At 29.5% G+C, this 20,270-nt stretch overlaps 1 protein-coding gene across 3 annotated transcripts; it reads right to left on the reverse strand.

Moving 5' to 3' along the window:
• Positions 1-11,551: 11,551 nt before the first annotated feature.
• On the reverse strand, positions 11,552-18,927 carry LOC130825275 (uncharacterized). Of its 3 annotated transcripts, none has more exons than XM_057690416.1 (4): positions 18,721-18,927; positions 18,497-18,634; positions 17,943-18,396; positions 11,552-11,930 (listed from the first exon to the last, which is right to left on the reverse strand). In XM_057690416.1, the coding sequence occupies exons 1-3, from the start codon at positions 18,823-18,825 to the stop codon at positions 17,947-17,949; spliced, it is 693 nt and encodes a 230-aa protein (XP_057546399.1). In that variant the 5' UTR covers positions 18,826-18,927; the 3' UTR covers positions 11,552-11,930; positions 17,943-17,946. The 3 variants fall into 3 exon arrangements, with proteins under 3 accessions (XP_057546399.1, XP_057546398.1, XP_057546397.1); XM_057690415.1 differs by lacking the exon at positions 11,552-11,930 and adding an exon at positions 16,824-17,772; XM_057690414.1 differs by lacking the exon at positions 11,552-11,930 and adding an exon at positions 16,824-17,776.
• Between the last annotated feature and the right edge of the window lie 1,343 nt (positions 18,928-20,270).

The raw sequence follows: 20,270 nt of genomic DNA on the forward strand, positions 1-20,270 counted from the left end.
GGAAAGAAAGCAGTAGGTTGCATGAAACGGATTAATTAGCAAACCCAAGTCACCAATATCCAACCCACATATATAAATATTTTAAAACCTCAAACTTCAAAAGTTTTTTTAATTAATGATTCTAGGCCAAAGGACATTGACTAAGTGACATATTATGTTGAAAATCATGATTTTTTTAATTATGTTTTTGGCATTAAATAAACGCATCATAAATTATCGACCTATCGATTGTAAATAAATAATTGCTTAATCTGCTGAAAATAAGCTCATCTATATAAATTTTGATTAACTATAATTGCTAAAAAAAAACCAACATATTTTTTACAAATATTTTGATATGTTTTTAAATCAAGTAATTAGAAATAAATAATATATGAATTTATTTTCAACCATTATACCCATAGGTGATTTATTTTTAAAATAAGTCATGTAAATTAATTTTAGTGGATTGAACAATATTCTCAGCAACTCAAAGAGATTGAAAAGTTTTCTACTAAATATGTCATTTCTGTTAATAATATATCACTTTCAATAACAAACTAAAAGGACCAAATGTATACAAAAATTCCATAACACTTAACTTGGAAGGCATTTCTTATTGAAAAGACCAAAGAAAAAGTGTGATATGATGATGAGAGTTAAACAACCTTAATCCCATGTTAAATTTTTAAACAAATTAATCAATTACTTGGCCTAAAAATCTACAAATGAGGGGGCTTTTAATCGTCAATTTTCTTCTTATGTGCATATTGGATAAGAAAACAACTTGATAATTTTAGGTCGTGTCGATTGCTGATTAGCAACGTAAGTATTTGATTAGACTCCTATAATTTGACATTGATTTTCTTGATCATCTCATACTTTTTTTGCCCAACTTCCTCAGATAAATTGTTAATAAACCTCTATCCCCATGAATTTCGAGATTTATTTTTGCATTATTATGCAAATTTTAACTTTTTTAAATTGGTCTTACCGGATACAATTAATTAAACATTAAGTTAGAACTAGTTAATGTTTTGTCTTGTGAAAAGATTATGCTGGTTCTAAGGTTTATTTTTGCTATCTTGCCAATGTTATAGTATGACCATTTAGATTCCCTTTTTACCCGCACAAGTAACAAGAGTTGGGACTTAAGAGGGCCCAAAATGGTTTTTGGGAGACCTTCTAACAAGTCAATGAGAGTTCTGAATGTTTGCCTAATAAATCCCTGTCTAAGTACACAATAACTCTTAGCTTGGAGAGTTAATATTAGGGTCTGTTTGTGGCGTGAGGCCTAAGTAATGTAAACAAACTCTTGTTTGTCTTATTGTATTAGAATAAATGAGTTTATTTATGGAAAAATAATTAAAGAGTGTCTTAAAATAGTTCTTTCTCAATAAATAATTATTTGAAGATTCATATATGTTAGAGAGCAAAGTACTTGAACAATTGAATAATATATCTTGATTATTGGATGTCAGATACCTGGAAAATGGTGTGGTTATGAGGTATTTAAATTTTATCGTTTGATATTTCTAAGAATGTCTCAAATATACTTTTGAGAGTTTATTATCAATTCCAATGCATCGTCCTTGTAGAGTCAACTACAAGTTTACGACCCATAATGTGACAGCTCTTCGTTGGCTTTATACAGGTGCATTAAAAACTATAAACAATATATTCTCTCATTTGGGGGGCTGACACGTGGTTTCATACAAAAGTTATGTTTTAGCCTTATCACTTGAGTGATCTATGTACACTAAATGTACTAATGGCTTAACTATATAATTAATGCACTGTCCATGTTATTATTCTTTAATATTTCCTCCTCATTTAACAACTCTTAACCATGATTTATTATCAGGAGGTCTCTTAAGAGATTGTCTCTTTGAGAGACGGCTCCCAAAACCCACCCAATTCACAAAAACACCTACTATACGCATGTATTTTACAAAAACACCTACTTTAATATTTAATAGGTATTTTAAACTAGTTTTGGTAGGCATTTGAACTAGTTAACTTAGTAGGTATTTTTGCATACTAAAGTTGGCATTTTGAATAATTGATGTAAGCATTTTGTACTAGTTATAGTAAGTATATTTGCATAAACTACAACACATAACATAAACTCCTACACCAAATAACCTAAACACCTACAACACATAATATAAACTCATACAGCACATAACATAAATACCTAGAACTAAAAACCTGAAACATCTACAACCCATAATAAAAATCCCTACAACACATAACAAAAACACCTATAGCAAATAACCTAAACACCTACAGCACATTACCTAAACCCTAATAGCCCATAGCACCTATTTGACAACTTCAACATGTAAAAAACGCCTCCTAGACATATTGTAAACCCCTATTTGACGTATTCAAAAACCATACAGATTATGCTTGTAGTTACACTATATTTTTTTTTTATTTAAAAAAAGAATAATAGGCTGGCCAATTAGAGACGGTATCATATATAAATAAAGTTGGAGATTTAGTTTTTCTCTTAGTGTAATAACTATTAGCAAAAGTTTTGTATAGATTTAGTCCATACAATTTTACAATGCACCAACCTAAAATAATAAATAGTTTTCAATATTTGTACTTAATTATACTTGTTAAGGAAAAAAAAAAATAAAAAGCACTATTATCATACTCTTTAATAATGGTGTACACAGGACACTAAAATAATATAAATTATTTTCATACAAGACTTTCTATTGAAGTAAATTTATTCTAAAAAAAGAAAATAAGTGAAAATAAAAAGAACAAACAAGGTTTTGTTTTAAGATGCTATAAAAGTACTATTTTTATACTCTTGAATGTTCGTAAATTTTACCTTGCACGTTTAAAAGGTTTACCTTACCTTTTCTTTCCAATTGACCTTTCTCTTATCTTCTCCTCTTTGTCGCACTATAAAGTATAAAGTACATGTCTATATACATGTCATTGGTTTCACTTTCATCATTCATGCAATACTTATACTACCTCTATTCTGAATTATTCACAACTTTAGATGGTACCACAAAATTTAACAAAAGTCAAACATTTTTATTATTTTACCCTTTTTGGAATGTAAAAAAATAATAATAATGATGTAATTAATAAGAATAAAGTAGGAGTAAAATAGTGAATTATTGGATTTTATTTTGCCAAAAATGAAAAAATTATAAAGATTGTAAAACAAACAAAAAAAATAATAAATACAAGCATTATGAAACTAAGAAAAATATTTTACTAAAATGGGATGATTAAATTTCATGAAAAAGTTTGACGTTTTATATGAAGAAGGTAAACAAACCAATATCATTACGTTTAAGAAATACTACATAAAACATGTTAGAACTTTTAGCTATAAAAATTATAACATGTTCAACTTTAAGTATTGTGTTCGTTAAAAAATAAACTTTAAAATTTTTTTATTCTAGAAGACTTTTACAATTACCTATAAACTATTTCTCTAATTTTTTTCAAAATTTAATACAAAAAATTGAAATCTCTTTTCCCTTCCAAGCCCTGCTCGCCTCTTCTCTACAACTCCGACCACCCACCGTCGCCACTATGATTAATTCAAATTCAATTTTCAATTACTACCTAAACAAATCTTTGTACACCTCCAATTATTTAGCCAACATATTTTCCGTTTAAAGATCTACTAAATTACTAATCATCAATTTTGGGTATTTTTCTGTCGCCAAAATATTCAGGGGTTATAAAATAAAGAGTGGTAATTAAAATTTTATTTAGAAATTTCATCTCCTAAAATTATAGTCATTCGTCCAAAAATAAATTAACTAATTAAATTAGAAACTACGATATAATCATTTTGATTATAAATTAGGCAATATAACAACTTATTTTGACTTTTCATTTCTAATAACTAATTTAATTTATCAGTTTTAAAATTTGATAATAATATTATGTTGCCATGTAAATTATATAATCAAGATTAAAAAAAACAAGCCGTCAAAATGATTTGTCAAGGTTACCATCAACTATCCAACAAAGACATTTCATATTGCATATGCTTTAAAATTATGACGTACCTAAATTTACATTATTTCTTTGATAAATTGTATGATAAATAATTGTCCATCCCACACTACAACGACTCATAAACTATGTTAGTTATGGAATTATTTATGCACGCATTTCTAATAAAATAAAAGAAGAATCACCATAAGGATTTTAAAAAGTTGGATGGCCTTAGAGATCATAATTATCAATAGGTACCCTATAACCTAATCTATTTAGTTGATATTTTGAATTATACAAATTCTTAAGACAGGTTTTTACGGTGAAATTATTTTTATCGGGCTGACTCAATATATGTTTTTTATCTTAAAATGATCACTTATAATATTAAAGTGAGCATTTATAATTTTAAAATTATAATTTTTTATAGTTTTTAGAGTGATTCCTTATAATCTTAAAATAATCACTTACAATCTTAAAGTAATCAATTAAAGACATATGCTATTATATGAGTCTAAATCATAATAAGACGGTATCTTATAAGACGAGCTGTTTGAATTAAGGTCGAAAGTTAGAGCAAGTCTGTGCATGTTCATATGAGGTGACGAAAAGTTACATTTTACTACTGCTTTTTTATATTTGTCTATTTTACATTTTAGATACTTTTTAAAGAAAATTTTAAGTTTTAATATCTTTAAATATGTATTATAAAAAATTATATATTAAAAAATTTTGCATCAAGAAAAATCTAACAAGATCTCACATAAATATATTTTATCTTTCACACTCTATTATACTTTAAAAATCAAATTTAAGTTTATTTTCCCCAAAGCGAAAAAACTTAAAGCGAAAAAAAATTAAAAAAAGTATTACTTTTTATTATTTGGTCGTTTTATTTTTCACTCCTTTTTGGGTACTTTAGCATTTACCGTCATTTTTCTCTTTTGCGGTGAAAAAAAATGAATTCAACAATTCTTTTTCTCTCTTATACGAGAAGCGAAAATATTAACAATTCTCATTTTCTTTCCTCTATTAAATAAAAATAGAGAATAATACTACCTCTTATTCAGCCAAATTATTTCTTTTTTTTTTTTGCATTATTTACTTATCACTTTTAATTTGTATTTTACTCTTAATCTATAAGTTAAATATAATTATGTGAAATCTTATTCAATTCGTCTCAATAAAAGGATTATTAATATCCACCTTTTATAATTTTTAATCAAAAATAATTTGAAATATTCAGGGTTAAAATGTTGCCTCGACAAGTGTAAAAAGTCAAATGAGACAGTTAGGCCGAATAAAAAAGAGTATTTATAAACCAATAAATAATTAAATATTGTGAGTCATAGAAAGCAAGCCGTCACGCTTGAAGACACCATTAAATGATAGAAGTGTCCAAACAAAAGCGAAATGATTGTTTTGTAAAAAAACAATATTACTGATAGATAAGCATTTTGTTAAATGCTTTTAAAGATTGAAGCTGTGTAGATTTGAATCATTGCAGTGATTAATTGATTATTATGAAGATTTACTGTGTAGAAAAGGGATGATTACTGATTAGGCACAAGAAGTCACTAATTGCCATGTAACTTGGTTCCCCAACTATATTAAGGTGGACATTCTTTATTTATCTTACACAAGCAGTGGACCATTTCGTCAAACATTGCTACAAATAGTCGGTAAGCGCCATCTTACACAAACATTAGTATTTCTCTTCAATTTTTGTTTAAAATCAAACTTATTATGCACGTCGGACAATACGTAACGTACGTATGTTTTTCTAGTCTTTTTTTAATAAACGATAAGTGAAATAGCAACTTAATAGATAAATCGTTATATTTCCTACAATTTAATTTACATGTCTTTTTGATTTGAACACAAATATTAAAAAATAATGAGACTACTTAATATATTAGACTCATATGCAATAGTAAACTCATGTGCAATATTGGGTATTTTTAATATTAAGAAAATGAAAAAACACCTAAAATATGTCTTAAAATAAAAATGGGACAATAAAAGTGAACTATCCAAATAAAAAATTAGGACAACCGAAAAGAATTGAAGGAAGTATTACATAATAATTTTATTTAATTCTAATTTGTTATAAATGTTATTTAATTGGAAAGACAGGTAAAATAAATGAAGAGCTAAGAGCTTTTTTGACACAAAAGTAGTTGTTAGTAGTTGTTAACGGCTAAGTAATTGTGGGTAAATGCAAACAAAGTATGTATAGTAATACGTAAAGAATTAAATAAAAAAAATCTTTAACTAAACATTAAATATTAAATTTAGTACTTAAATACTTTCTATGTTCACTAATGTTTTTTTTATTTGAAATATTTCACTTTAAGGAAAGAAAAATTTAATATAAGATTTTTGAGAGATATATGAAAAATAAAATATATACATATAAAATCTTATTAAATTCGTCTTAATATAAACTTTTTTATCATATATTTTTTATAATGTATATTTAGAAATATTAAAACTTAAAAATTGCTTTAAACTCCCAAAAAAAACTAAATTGATATAAGATTTTTTTTTTATTTTAAGGGCTGCAAATGTTTATTTTCATTACCCTTAATCAAGGATTAAAGTGTAGCACCAATCATATCGATGCATTGCATTTGCTACAGCCACTACTCTAGGTATCTAGTAAACGGGGAGCTCGATGCGTGAGCCTAGCTGCGGCCATATGCATAGCTCCGAAGAGCGGACGCAAATTTGACACGTTTGAACAATCATCATAACACTAAGGGGCCGTTTACTTAACAATTTGTCTAATTACTTATTTTAAATGGAGGTATTAGAAATGATTGGTGATGCTATTTTAATAAAATGTAGTATTAAGAAACTTTGATTATAAATAAATTTTTTTCACAATGTTTCATTATTAATAATGAATTTTTAAATGGTAGTTTATTTGATTGAATTTTATAAGAAAAATAAAACAATTAAAGTAAAACAAATACAACTATTAAACTGATTAAAAGATTTTCTTCTAAAATTACTTTTAACTTTTAGTTACAAGCGGTAGAGATATTAATTTATATTGACACAAAGTAGGCTTCTAGTGTAAAATTCTAAAAGTCCTTTGGGAAACACTAAAGTATGGATTGGATCCAGTAATCAACGTTCACCTTCTTTTGCTTTTCCTAATCTTATACTCTCATAAGCAATCAGATTTGAGTTGATATACAAAATTTTGTATTTATAGCATTTTGACTTTTGAATTTGTATCAAGTTCAAGTGTTTTCTTATTACCGAGTGAGTCTTGAACGATAAGCTTAGGAGAGATTAAATGAGTCTTATCTCCGACCTAAAATTCTGTGTTCTTGAGTTTTTTATCCCATTTTACAATAAGTTTTAATCCAATTGAATGTGTTGTGTTAATTAAGTTGGAATCAATATTTCTTTATTTAGGAGGGTGTTAACAGAGTATACAACATATTTTGAAGCTATACCATATACTTTTAGTTGAGTTAATCTCTTGACATAATGTTAGAGTCAAATCATAAGAGGACACAAGTTCGATTCATATCCAACTTTAAAATTTTAAGTGAAATATTTAACGCTACACAAATTCTTGTGAGAGAGGTCTCTTTGAGAGATCATCTTTAATTATGTTGATTCATTATAAATTTTTAAAATATTGTAAGTAAGCATTAAGAATGATGTAAGTAGATATTTAAAATATTGAAAGTAGACATTAAGAATACGGTAAGTAAGCATTAATCTTTAATGGGCTGGACTTGAAATACATCTCTCAAAAGATAAGCTGTTAGCGTTATGTATAAGGAAGATATGTGTTGAACCCACACTTCTAACGTAAAGGACCCTCATGTGAAAAGGCGTGGTAAAATATACTAACATATCCTATAATTAAGATATGAATGATTAAAATGATGCATTAAATTGTGTAAAAAGTGATATGTAGCAAGTATAATAAAACGAAGTAAGTATACACTATATAGTCTAACTGTTTTGTATACATATTGTAAAAATAAGACAACATCGCATCACATTGGCTGCTATGTAAATACTTTTAACGTAAACGAACTAATATTTTTCGCATTATAATGAAGTAAAAAATATCATTTTAAGTCGTATCATGAAATATCTTTAATTTCGACCGATATTTTAATTTCGACCGATATTTAAATGTTAGGGTAACAGTTTCACTCTTGCGAAACCCTATCGACTATGTTTGTATTGGAGTTAAAACTTGAACGTATCCCAAACAATAAGACTGTTTTACTTATTATCTGTGAATGTGTGATGCAGCATCCACGAATCATGATCTAAACCTTTTTGTTTGCTTATGGTTGAGAATAATCTTTTTCAAATGCATTTTTCATCGGTGATTGTCCTCAAACGATGTCTCGTGTAGGGGGACAATCACTATGACCAACCTCATAATACCTCTTTTTATTCTTTAATTATTTTTATTTAAAGTAAGAATATAAAAACTATAAAACATACTAGTATAATTGATTCTTCTTAATTAATACAATTTTTTAAATGTAATTATTATTCAGTTTGATGATAATTTAACATATTTTGATCTCTGTTGTTTAACTGGCATCCACTGATGCTCCTACTGCTAATGTTGTGGATTAGGTTCATGATTAGTAGTAATTGATTAATTTTTAAGGCTAATTATTACCTTTTTAAAATATTGAAATTGAAATACCACATGAAATGCGTCTAAATCTACATCAAGTAATTAGAGTAATAATATAAATTCAATGCGATAGTAAATTTAATATGCTACCCTCTTGTTCATTTTAGCACATTTACATAACTTTTGAACTGCAAAATGACCAAGATAAAGATTTGATGGCCATCAGTAAAGTCTTAAACAATGATAATGGGTATAAAAAAAGCTTATTTATTGGCAATTTTAAAATTTTTGGATAAATTTGTAAGTACTATAAATTTTTGATATATTTCGGTCAAAGATATAACATTAATTTTAGTTTTTCCGACAATTTTAATATTTTTTGGTGATTTTTATACTTATATTCAGTTGCATAATTTGCCTAACTGTTATGATTATAAGTGACTTATGTTCACCAATTTACCTAACTGTTATGATTACGAGTGACTTATATTCACCAAGTAATTAGAATAATAATTAAGATTTTTAATTATTCATATTAGTGTTAAGGTTAAAAGAGGACAAAATATCACATTTGTGATGGGTAGTATAGAATCAATGGTATATTGTACTAGTGATCATGTAATCTTTGACATGTCAAGCTTTGAAGTGCAAGTATTCAGCCCTTGGATTAAGGTTATGAGCATTGGAGACCGTGGGACACATAAAAAAGGAAAGATAAGAAAGAAAATAATGGTCAGAAGTCTACTGCAGGTGACACGACCACATGCTCCATCGAGTCCAGGTCGAGCGAAGTTGTTGTGGCCCTTTTTCGTGTCTACTGCTTGCTGTTTTGTTACTCTATGTTGCTCCCCCTTTTTTATATTACTCCCTCTCTAAATACACCTCCATTCACTTAGTCATTGGTGCACAAAAGTCTCATCTATAGAGCACTCCTTATTGCATTTGTAATTACTCCCTAATTACCTCCTCTCTTCTCCACACTAATACTTCATTGTAATCCCTTCAAATTTTGTATTTCTCCTTTAAACATTAATATTTAACCCTAGACTAGATGGTGGATGCAACTCAAAATTGGTGAACCACCTTAAAATCGTTGTTTTAATTATTTATTTAGTATTTTCATTCATTACATACTTGCATATTTAGTTCATACACATTAACGCAACATAAACCTTCATTTAAATCTTACTTCATCGAAACCTTAATATGAGGTTTATTACCTCTCCTTTCATTAACCTTTGAGACTATTTTGCTACGTTAAAAATCTTTAAGATCAAAATTTGCGATTTAGTCTAATATATTGAGGCTAATTTGTGATATTTACCCATCAATAACTATGATCAACCTAGAATTTCTTACATATGTTTTTTATTTTTTTTTAAAGTTTACATTTTAAGAGTCAAAAAATTCTTACATATTTGAATTGAGTTTTAAGGTGTAAACTTAAAAAGACAAAAAAAATAGTTTGTCACACAGTGCCCTCATTTCTGTATTAGATTTCTCGAGCACCTCGTATGGAAGGTTATTCAGTACAATTCTAAGAAAGAAATGTTAATTTTTTTGAAATAAACCTAAAGCATCATTAAATTAAAGCATCATGATTTAATGAATCACAGCTAATCTTTTATATATGATTTTGTTGGTGTTTTGGTGAGTTAAACTAAGTCTATTACACGGGAAGAAGAATTAAGATGATGGAGCAAACATCGAGTCCGCGTTTGGTGGGTGTGAATTGAAGATGAATTGGCGGTTGGTCTCAGGATTTAGAGCTTTTCTGGAGAATGGAAAAAGTCGAGTCGGCTCTACAGGCCGACTTGAAGCACATTTTCCATAACCTAACACCAAGTCGGTATATTGTATTAAAGATTTATAGTTTTTTAATTAATTTTGAATTATAATAAACTATATACAAAAATGCTTTACTAAATTATGTGGACTTTTAATTTGTTTATGTGAATGTTAATATGATGTTTGCTACAACGTCGATGGTAACGATCTCTTTGTCACTAATAAGAGTAAGTTGTACACACAAGTCAGAATCCACAAACTCTTACTAGTAGTGAATTGCACAACGACATTGATACTATTAATATGTTAAAATCTAAACTCATTACTATCAAATATGTCCATAGGCCACATCGCATTTCATTGACCACGTTGTAAAGGTTTAAAAAAACCAAACCAATACTTCTCGTGTAAACTTGTAAAAAAGCCACATTTTAGGCGACTTCGAGAATATGTCATGTTTTCGGGTGATATTTGGCATCATGATAACCACATTACTCACGTTACATCACTGTTTCAATATCGCTGACAATAATTATCGCATTTTCACACTATGTTAGAGTCCTGCAGAATCTAGTAAGTATGGGCAAGTTTCATTGTTTGGCATATCCAAAACCTTCACTATGATGTTCTATTTCATATTTTAAAGATAGAATGCACCAAACATTAGGCAACTCAACATATTCGATAAGTTGTTTAGACCATATCATAAGTTGATTAAATACCAGATTATTAGCAAAAACATTAAATTTGAATAATAATGTGTAAACAAATCGAATAAATATATTAATTACGTACGAAAAAAATTGAAAAGTACCTAATGCGAAAGATCATCGATTAGACCGACCGAACACAGGAATAAACCCCTCCTTATTGTTATAGATACAAAAGAAATTTCATGTTTATCATGTTCCGTAAATGGCCAACTAAATGATTTCATACAAATGTTAACAACTAAATCATGTCAACTTAGTCCCAGATATTTACTAAAGAGAATCTCAGTGACTTAAAAAATATCTAAATAACCATGTTCAATTACCCACCAATGTGAAGGCCATAACGGGAAGAATCCCTAAAAATATTTGCCAAGATCGATAAGATGCTAAGAACTTTGATGAACGATAACAATAACAATGAAATAAACAATGTTTGATAAAAGTAAAACTAGCAAAAGGAACACAAAGATTTAAGGAGGTTCACCCAATAATGATTACGTCCTCCGTCGTGTGTAGTTTCTGTTTATATTATATCAAAGGAGTATAAAATACTCTTACAAATGAAGTATTACAATTGTGTAAAAGATAAAATCAAAAGGCTATGTGTTTGGCTTAGGGGTTGTGTTTGATGATATGTTTGAGTGAGTATGAGAGCTCTATTTATAGTACTAAGTAAATTCAATGACAATTGCTCACTTAATACATGCTTAATGTTGAATAATGAATGATATGAAGCAGCTCCAAGAACTTGAAAGGTTAAAAAACCGCATCCTAAGCATACCAGAGGAACTGCTCGACTAGGACTGGCAAAAGCTGACCCGACCTGCTAACCTGATCTGAAACCAACCCGAAATTAGCGGGTTTGGGTTTAGATTTTTAACCCAATTAATGAAATGGGTCAACCATACCTAATCTGTTTATTAAATGGGTTAGGTTCAAGTTGAATATTTAAACCCGAAAAAAACCTATTTAACCCATTTATTAAATGGGTCAATCAGGTCAGGTCGACCCATATTATCTGATATTAACCCATTAAATTTAACCTAAAACTTCATATTTAATTCTTTACACTTTATTGATTACTCATTAGTCATTCCATTTTCATAAAAGTAAAACCCATTTCGGCATTTTCAAGAATCCTAAGTCCTTAACCCACTACTCTCTTGTTCTTTTATTTCTAGGTATGTTATTTTAGTTTTTTTCTCTCTTGTTCTTCCATTTTCTTTGATTTTTTCGTTTGTTGTTGTTCTTCAGTTTGTTGTTGTTCTTCGATTTTCTTCTGGATTTGATTTTGCTTGTATGTTTTGTTCTGGGTTTTGTTTTTTGATCTTGATAAGAACAAGCCCATTTCGGCATTTTGCTATGTCTTGTTTTGGGTTTGTTCTGATTTTACTATTCTCTAATGTTTTGGGTTTGTTCTGTTTTTGCTATTCATTAAGGTTCTGAGTTTGTTCTGATTTTGCTATTCAAGAACCTTAAGCCTCTTTGCCTCTGATTTTTTTATTTTCTAATGTTCTGATTTTGTTCTGATCTTGATTTTGCTATTCAAGAACTTTGAAGCATGTTTATTATGAAATGTGAATGTTTATGTGTTTAATTTTTAAATTTTGAAAAAATGGGTCACATGACCTGAAGTATATGGGTCAAATGACCTGAAATATATGGGTTCAATGACCTGAAAAAACCTAATTAAATCGAACAAAAAAAAGCAGGTTAAATGGTTATTTAACAAGTTGACCCGACCTGCTACAGACCAGGTCGGGGTTTTAATTTCTGACTCATTTAATTAAACAGGTTAGGTTCAGGTTAAGGGTCATTGATCCATTTATGTATGACCCGAACCTGAAAATGACCCAACCCGATCTATTTGACACCCCTACGCTCGACCAGAACAGAGAGCTCGCTCGGTCGAGTGGCTCGGTCGAGCGAGCTACAGACACCTTCTGGATACCTTCTGTTTGTTCGCTCGACCAACCCAAGAGCTCGCTCGATCGAGCGAGCTGGTCGAGCAACTTTCAGACTTCTTTTGTCAGTTTTTGTTTGAGCAAAGTATCTTCTAAGACCCTTTGCACTTCTTCATTAAACACCATTAACACCAATAATTCCTACGAATACTTCACCTCAATAAATTACACTTTAAACACTACAATCATTAAGTTACCAACTTAATCACCCACATTATCATACTCATTGGATTTCATCCCAAAAGTCACATATGATGCACACACATCAATTGTGCACTCAAGTTATATCATTCATGATACCATTCATAAACAATCCCCATCCTATGTACTCCTAGTCTCCTACCATCTACAACGGTGTAACATAATTCTTATTTAATTCGTGATTTGTTCACAATGGTTCAAAAATAGCTCAAGATTGACCATAATTCGCTTTTTATGATTTGTGATTCGCAAGAAGATTAGCGAATTATGTGACACTAACCTGTTAAGTCTGATCACAAATGAAATATCAGTGCCATCGTGAGCTGGTGGTAAATTTGAAAACCCAAAAGAACTCTTGTCAATCTAATGATCAAATTGATTTAGCATTTATTGCCTACTTACGTGTTCAAGAACTACACTTACATTACCTGAAAATATAATGACACAAGAATGGTATACTGTTGTTTCGAAAGGTAGGGAAGACAGTGAAAAGCATAAATAAGTCAGCAAGATGAACTCTCTGAGTATCTTCTTCAAATGATTAGGAGGCTTACTCTGATAAATGGTAGACAAAGCCTCATGTTTAAACATCAGTACCAACTACTCAACTACTAACTTTTTGGTTAGTAACTGTTGGAGTAATGAAACAGCTATGCCCAGTATGTCTGTTCAAGTGGTGCACGACGTAGCATCATACCACAAACATTTGTAAATCAAAAGTTAAGAAATGTGAAATAATAATGTCTCGAGAGAATGCTTCAAATTAATTATTCTAAAGATTGCCCTAGACTTCCTACTCAAACCACTCATGGAAACACCTCCAATGTAAAAAGTTGGAAAATAAACTAGGATATTTAGTTGTTTGGGTGGACTGATTTAGTTTGCAGCTTAGTTCCAATGGCTTTTCCCCTCTCTGGGTTTTTTATGCCGGCGGTCTGAGTCTCTTTTATTTCAGTGCTTTGGTTTTTCCTTGATATATTCAGTCTCAATTTTAAAAATAAATAAACTAGGAAATTTAACCTATAGGTGTTTGTTTCCAAAAGGCAATACAACACCAAAGAACTGTTGGAGTTATGACTTATGACTTGAGTCAAACCATCTTTGGTTTAGCTAATTGTAGCAAAGGATTGGCTTCACATGTTTTGGTGTATGTTATATGGAGAAGGATGTCCAAGAAGTGGGAGAATATGATCTCAAGCATGGATTGGAGTGTAGTTTATTGGAATGGTGTTGAACGTCTTTCAAAATCCCTAGTAAAATGCTTTGGCAAGCTAATGCACTGTTACATAAAAATGACAATTCTTTGTTTTCTAATAGTCGAGTGCTGGTCTACTTTTGGAGCGTCAAATCCTAATCCCTAAAAGTTTTTCATAAAGATTCTTAGTCTCACTTGTAATTTCTCCTGCTCTCTCCCTCGAGAGAATACGGGTGTGATCTGTCCGTTATCTTTTCCTTCGAATCCTGACTCTGTGCAGGACGCTAGGTTAGTGACCATGAACATACATTCTTAGTCTCACTTGTAATGCTAGTGGTTGTACAAGAATTGAGATGTCTTTCAACATGTAAGCACTATTCTTCCTTATGATTTATTTATACAATTTAAAACACTTATTGTATTTACACCTTATAATTTTTTTTCCAGTTTCATACAAAGGAGAAATCGATTGGCTCAAAGTCACTTGAATAATTTGGTTTTTGTGAAATAAGATCATCCTTTGAGATGATGTTTCATTAGAAATGACTCCATATATCCAATTCTTTTAGAGGATATAGATGAAAGCAACGAGTGGTTGCTTTGGAGGATGAAAGATGATATTTTTGATGATGAATTAGAGTATGTATTTGGTGATGATGATTTGACACTTGACGAGGAAACAAGTTACTAGAGCTTCTGGTTCTAATGATCCGAGTTATGTTTCTAGAGCTTCAAGGATGAGGTAGTGCGAGTCCTTTATTTAGAAAAGATAAAGAAAGAGATTGCTTATTAGGATAATATTCTTGATGTTGTTTTATTTGATGATTATATTGAGCAAGAAGAGGATATTATTGATGAGGAGAACTATACACGAGATGGTGTAGATGCTTATGAGGACAATGATTCTAATTTAGATTTTAGTGTTTGTTTATGTGTGTCAAAAAATATTTGAAGCATCAAGATTTGAGAACCATTGTTTGCTTTCTTTACCTTTGTCTTAGTTTTTATTTCTTTTGTTAACTCAAGACTGTGTTATCGACTTATATAGTTATCGTATGCCTTTATGTTTTAAACTCGTGTTTTGCTTACTTATTTGTTATTATAATATGAGTTTCATGTTGTTTTAAGTATTAAATATGTTTTAAGATTGATTTTGGAGTTTTTTTGCGAAACTGTGCATCTGACGTACAAAAAACTCGCCTCTCCACCTAGCGTCTTGCGCCTCGGAAAAAAAAAAGAAGACCTTTTATGCCTCGGTGCGCCTTACACCTTTGAAAACTAAGTATCGGGTGCCCAAAAACTTGTGAGGGAATGCAAACACAAGAGAACTAATTAGAAAGCTAAGAGTATTTGTACTCCATGTATGTGAGCAAACATTAAAGGTGTTTGAGATTAATTGACAGTTTGTATGTGTCATATTAATTTGTAATTGTACATATTTCTTGAATTACAATGAAGTGGTATCCTAAGATACCCAAAATCATTTGTCTTCCCCTTATACATCTCTAATCTTGTGGTATGCTCAAGAACACATAATCATAACTAATTCTTTGTAGTGTTCCTCTTAAAATTTTTAGCTTAGTGAGCCTAGGCATCTACACTAAAAATGGGAGTAGCAACCTTTAGAAGAAATCTATAGTTATCTAATACGAAAGTTTAGATATCCTTTATTTTATCATATTTATATTGATATTTAGCTTTCAATAAACCAAAAACATTTTAAAGTCGAGTGACTTCATTAGCCAGTAATAGACAATATTGGTTTGATAACATAGATAAATATTTTTGAGTATTATATACTTTAGAATGTTCCAATAACAGATAAATATTTTTTATTATTCTATACTTAAGTCCTTATCAGGGTAAAAATGCGATAAGGAAACATTAAAGCGGTAACGAGAGTGATATTGTAACATTTAAATTTCGGTCAAAAAAGGAAAACTAGAGAAGAATTCAATGCAAAGCTAGAAAATTAGAGGGTGACTCTAGAAGGAAGAGGGTTGGAAATAAGTTGCTCTAAAACAAAATACTTACAATGTAACTTTAGTAAAGAAGGGCAAGTGGGAGAACATTAAGTGACCGTTGGACAAGAAGTTGTTGCACAAACATTAAAGTTAAAAGATTTATGAACAATAATTAATAGTAATGGAAAGATTGATAATGATGTAACAAATTCAAGTCAAACCACAAGGGTGTTGTGTGATAAGAGATTCTCGATTAGAATAAAAGATAAATTCTACTAAGTTGCAGTTTCACCGTCGTTGTTGTTTAAGAGTGTTGGCCGATTAAGAGGATGTATAAGTATAAGTATAAGATGAAAATAGCGTAGATGTGAATATTAAGGTAGATATATGAACACACCAGGATGAATAAAATTAGAAGTCGGGTTTTCAGAGAAAAAGGCAAAAGGGAAGTCCCCATTTTTGCAAAAAAGTGTGAAAAAGAATTAAGATGATTTGGACATGTGCAAAGGAAAATCGCCGACGCACTTGTGAGAAGAATGGACAGTTGATGGAAAGAGAAGCCTTGGTGGACCTTAGAAAATGAGGGATGAGCAAATTAGAAATTATTGTGAATAAGTTGTATCTCTTTTAGGACATGACTAATGATAGAGCTGATTGGAGATGACAAATCCGTGTCCTAGACCGTAGGTAGTTGTCTTTGACATGATTATTGCTTGTGCCTATATGTTTTTTTTTTTTTTGTATTTCTTCACCTTATATTCCTATTTTTAACACTTGCCTTATTTTTCCTAGAGTCTTGCTTTCTGCTTTTGTTGTGCCTATGACATGTCTCGACACTTGAGTCTTTGGTTTTCATTTACTGTTCTTTCTCGAGTCGAAGGTTTTAGTGGCCACAAACCATCTTTGATAAGGTTATGGTTTGTCATTTATCATACATTTCTTGATTATTGCTTTAATCAGCTGAATTTACTATATACAATGATGGTAAGAAATTTGAAAAATCAATGTTTACAATTTTGACTACGAAAATTTTAACCGTAAAAGACTGCAAGCAACCAGAACTTCCAGAGCAGTAAATATTAAAAATGACATACAAAATGATAGAACTGACACACTAGTGAGTAGTGACAACCTTGTACCATGAAAAGATCAAATTTCATGCTTTAATTTTGGTTGGACTAATCCTAAGGCAAATGTTTTGCGTCTTAAAATTTCGTACTCCTTTCCACATAAAGCTAGAAATATTTCATCGACTCAAATATGATTTCGCAGCAAATAGCTTCCATCCAGACACAGCCTAGATAAATTGCAGGATGCCTTGCCAAGCATCGCTTCCATGCCTTCCACTATAAACCTAACTATCACACTAACACTAATCAATGCGAGAATTATTGGCTAAAATATCCAAAAAGCACCATGACATGAAGCGCAAATTCAGAAAAACACAGATATAAGTTTATAACAATAAAATTGAGAATCAAATGTATAAAATCAAGTATAAAAATAAAAAATCAGAGTCATTACCAGCTCAGGTAGGCATAAACTTGAGAGAAGACGAGTTGTGAGTGCTAGAACGACAAATCATGATTGCAGTCATGCCAATCATCCAAACCACAAAGCATATGACGACAATTCGAAGCTTATTAGAAAGAACCGCATCGATTGCATCTCCTCGGTCAGGAAAAGTATGAAGGTCTCTCACAGTGGCTTCAACTAGAGCATCTAGAAGCTTCATTGATGAAGGAGAAACACCATTCGAGCCAACAACTTCATTTCTAGCTTGCTTAAGAAGATTCACAATCACATCAACCTCAACCGAGCCTTTTAAGTCGAAACTTTTGTGACTATCAAATGATAGATTGACAGATTCAGCATTAATCGTTGCGATTTTCGACGTTGTTGTACAATCGGACAATCTGGAAGCCTCTTCTGATAAAACAATTAACTGATTTTCTGCTATTACCGAACTCCCGGATCTCTTCAAATCATGAAAATCAAACAAACAAATCAGAGATTTTGAATGAAGTAGCCTCAAAATTTGTTTAATGAAAGTAAAATTTAAGAAACGACTAATTTACATCCAATGATTCTCCGTTGTGATTGCTATCACTTGAGACATCAGTAATTGTTGAGAGAATTGGAGATTCAATCGCTGGTTCAGCCGGAAAATCTTCGTAAATTGAAGCGAATTCTCCATTTAAGTTCCTCTTTGCAATCTGATCATTAAATGTAATGGAAAATTCAGAAACAAAAATCGAAAATAATAAGGGAGACGGAGAAATTAGGGCTGCGAGATGATTACTTTCTGATTCTTCTTTGGTTGTTCAGAAAAAGATTTAGAAGAAGGTGAATCCTTGTGACGACGGTTGAAGATTTCTTTGCTGCGAGGAGTTTGAGTTTCCTTCATTGTTTGGTTCTAATCAGAGCTCAACTCCAATGGCGGGAGAATTCGAATTTGATTTGTTTATTCACTTACTATGCTTTAAATGAGAGAGGAAAATAAATTCAGCGAATGCTTTGCCTTTCTTATTATACTATCACAAATTGTTAGTATATGCCTTCAAAAAATAATCCAATCCTTAAACATCGTCACCCTTTTCATTTTATCGCCACCCTTCAAATGAAATTACGAATTTACCCCTGATTTTTAAAAAATTACAATTTTGCAGCTCCCTACAAATTTCTTATTTATATTAATAATAATAATAATAATTATTATATCAATAACAACAATAATAATAATTAACTTTTTTATATTCTTCAAAAAGAATATGAATAAAATTAATGATAATAAAAATAATAATAATAATAATAATAATAATAATAATAATAATAAAATTAAAAATAATTATTATTATTCAAAAAGAAAAAAAATTGAATCGCCCAGTTTTGGGCGATTCACTTTTTTTTTTTCTTTTTGGAAAATTTATATTATTAATAATAATAATAATAATAATAATAATAATAATAATAATAATAATAATAATAATAATAATAATAATATAAATAACAACTATAATAATATTATTAACTTTTTATATTCTTTTAAATAATAGTAATAATAATAATAATAATAATAATAATAATATAATATAATATTAATAATAATAATATTAATAACAAAAATAATAATATTATTAACTTTTTTATATTCTTTCAAATAATAGTAGTAATAATAATAATAATAATAATAATAATAATAATAATAATAATAATAATAATAATGATGATGATTAAAAAATCCCTGTAGATTCAAATTAAGACTTTTAGTTTTCCCATATGGTGAATTGATTACAATTAATTAATTTACATTTACAATGCTTAAAAAAGCTCAATTAGTAAATTGGCTGTTGGAATTCTCCATGAAACTCAAGCTTTCCTTATTATATATATCAACATAATCCAATCTTCAACAATTGGTGAAAAATCAAAGCAAGAAGAAAAAAAAGAAAAATGGAAGATCAAGAGAATGAAACGGTAATTTTAAAGCTTTTGATTGATTATTTATTTATTTATTTATTTATTATTATTATTGTTGTTGTTCTTATTATTAGTATCATTATCATAATTCACACTTCTTTAAAATACTCTCTTAATTTGGTAATTTCTTTCACAACAAACTCGCGGTTCTTACTACCATTAATTTAATTTAATGCATATCTATTCTTATTATTATTATTATTATTATTATTATTATTATTATTATTATAAATTTTCCGAAAAAAAAATTAATAATCGCCCAGAATTAGGCGATTGAACCGGGGTCCAATCGCCCGGTTCTGGGCGATTAATTTTATTTATTTTTTCTTTTTGAATAATAATAATTATTTTTAATTTTATTATTGTTGTTAT

This window comes from Amaranthus tricolor, chromosome 10, assembly GCF_026212465.1.
Source record: "Amaranthus tricolor cultivar Red isolate AtriRed21 chromosome 10, ASM2621246v1, whole genome shotgun sequence".
NCBI lineage: Eukaryota > Viridiplantae > Streptophyta > Magnoliopsida > Caryophyllales > Amaranthaceae > Amaranthus > Amaranthus tricolor.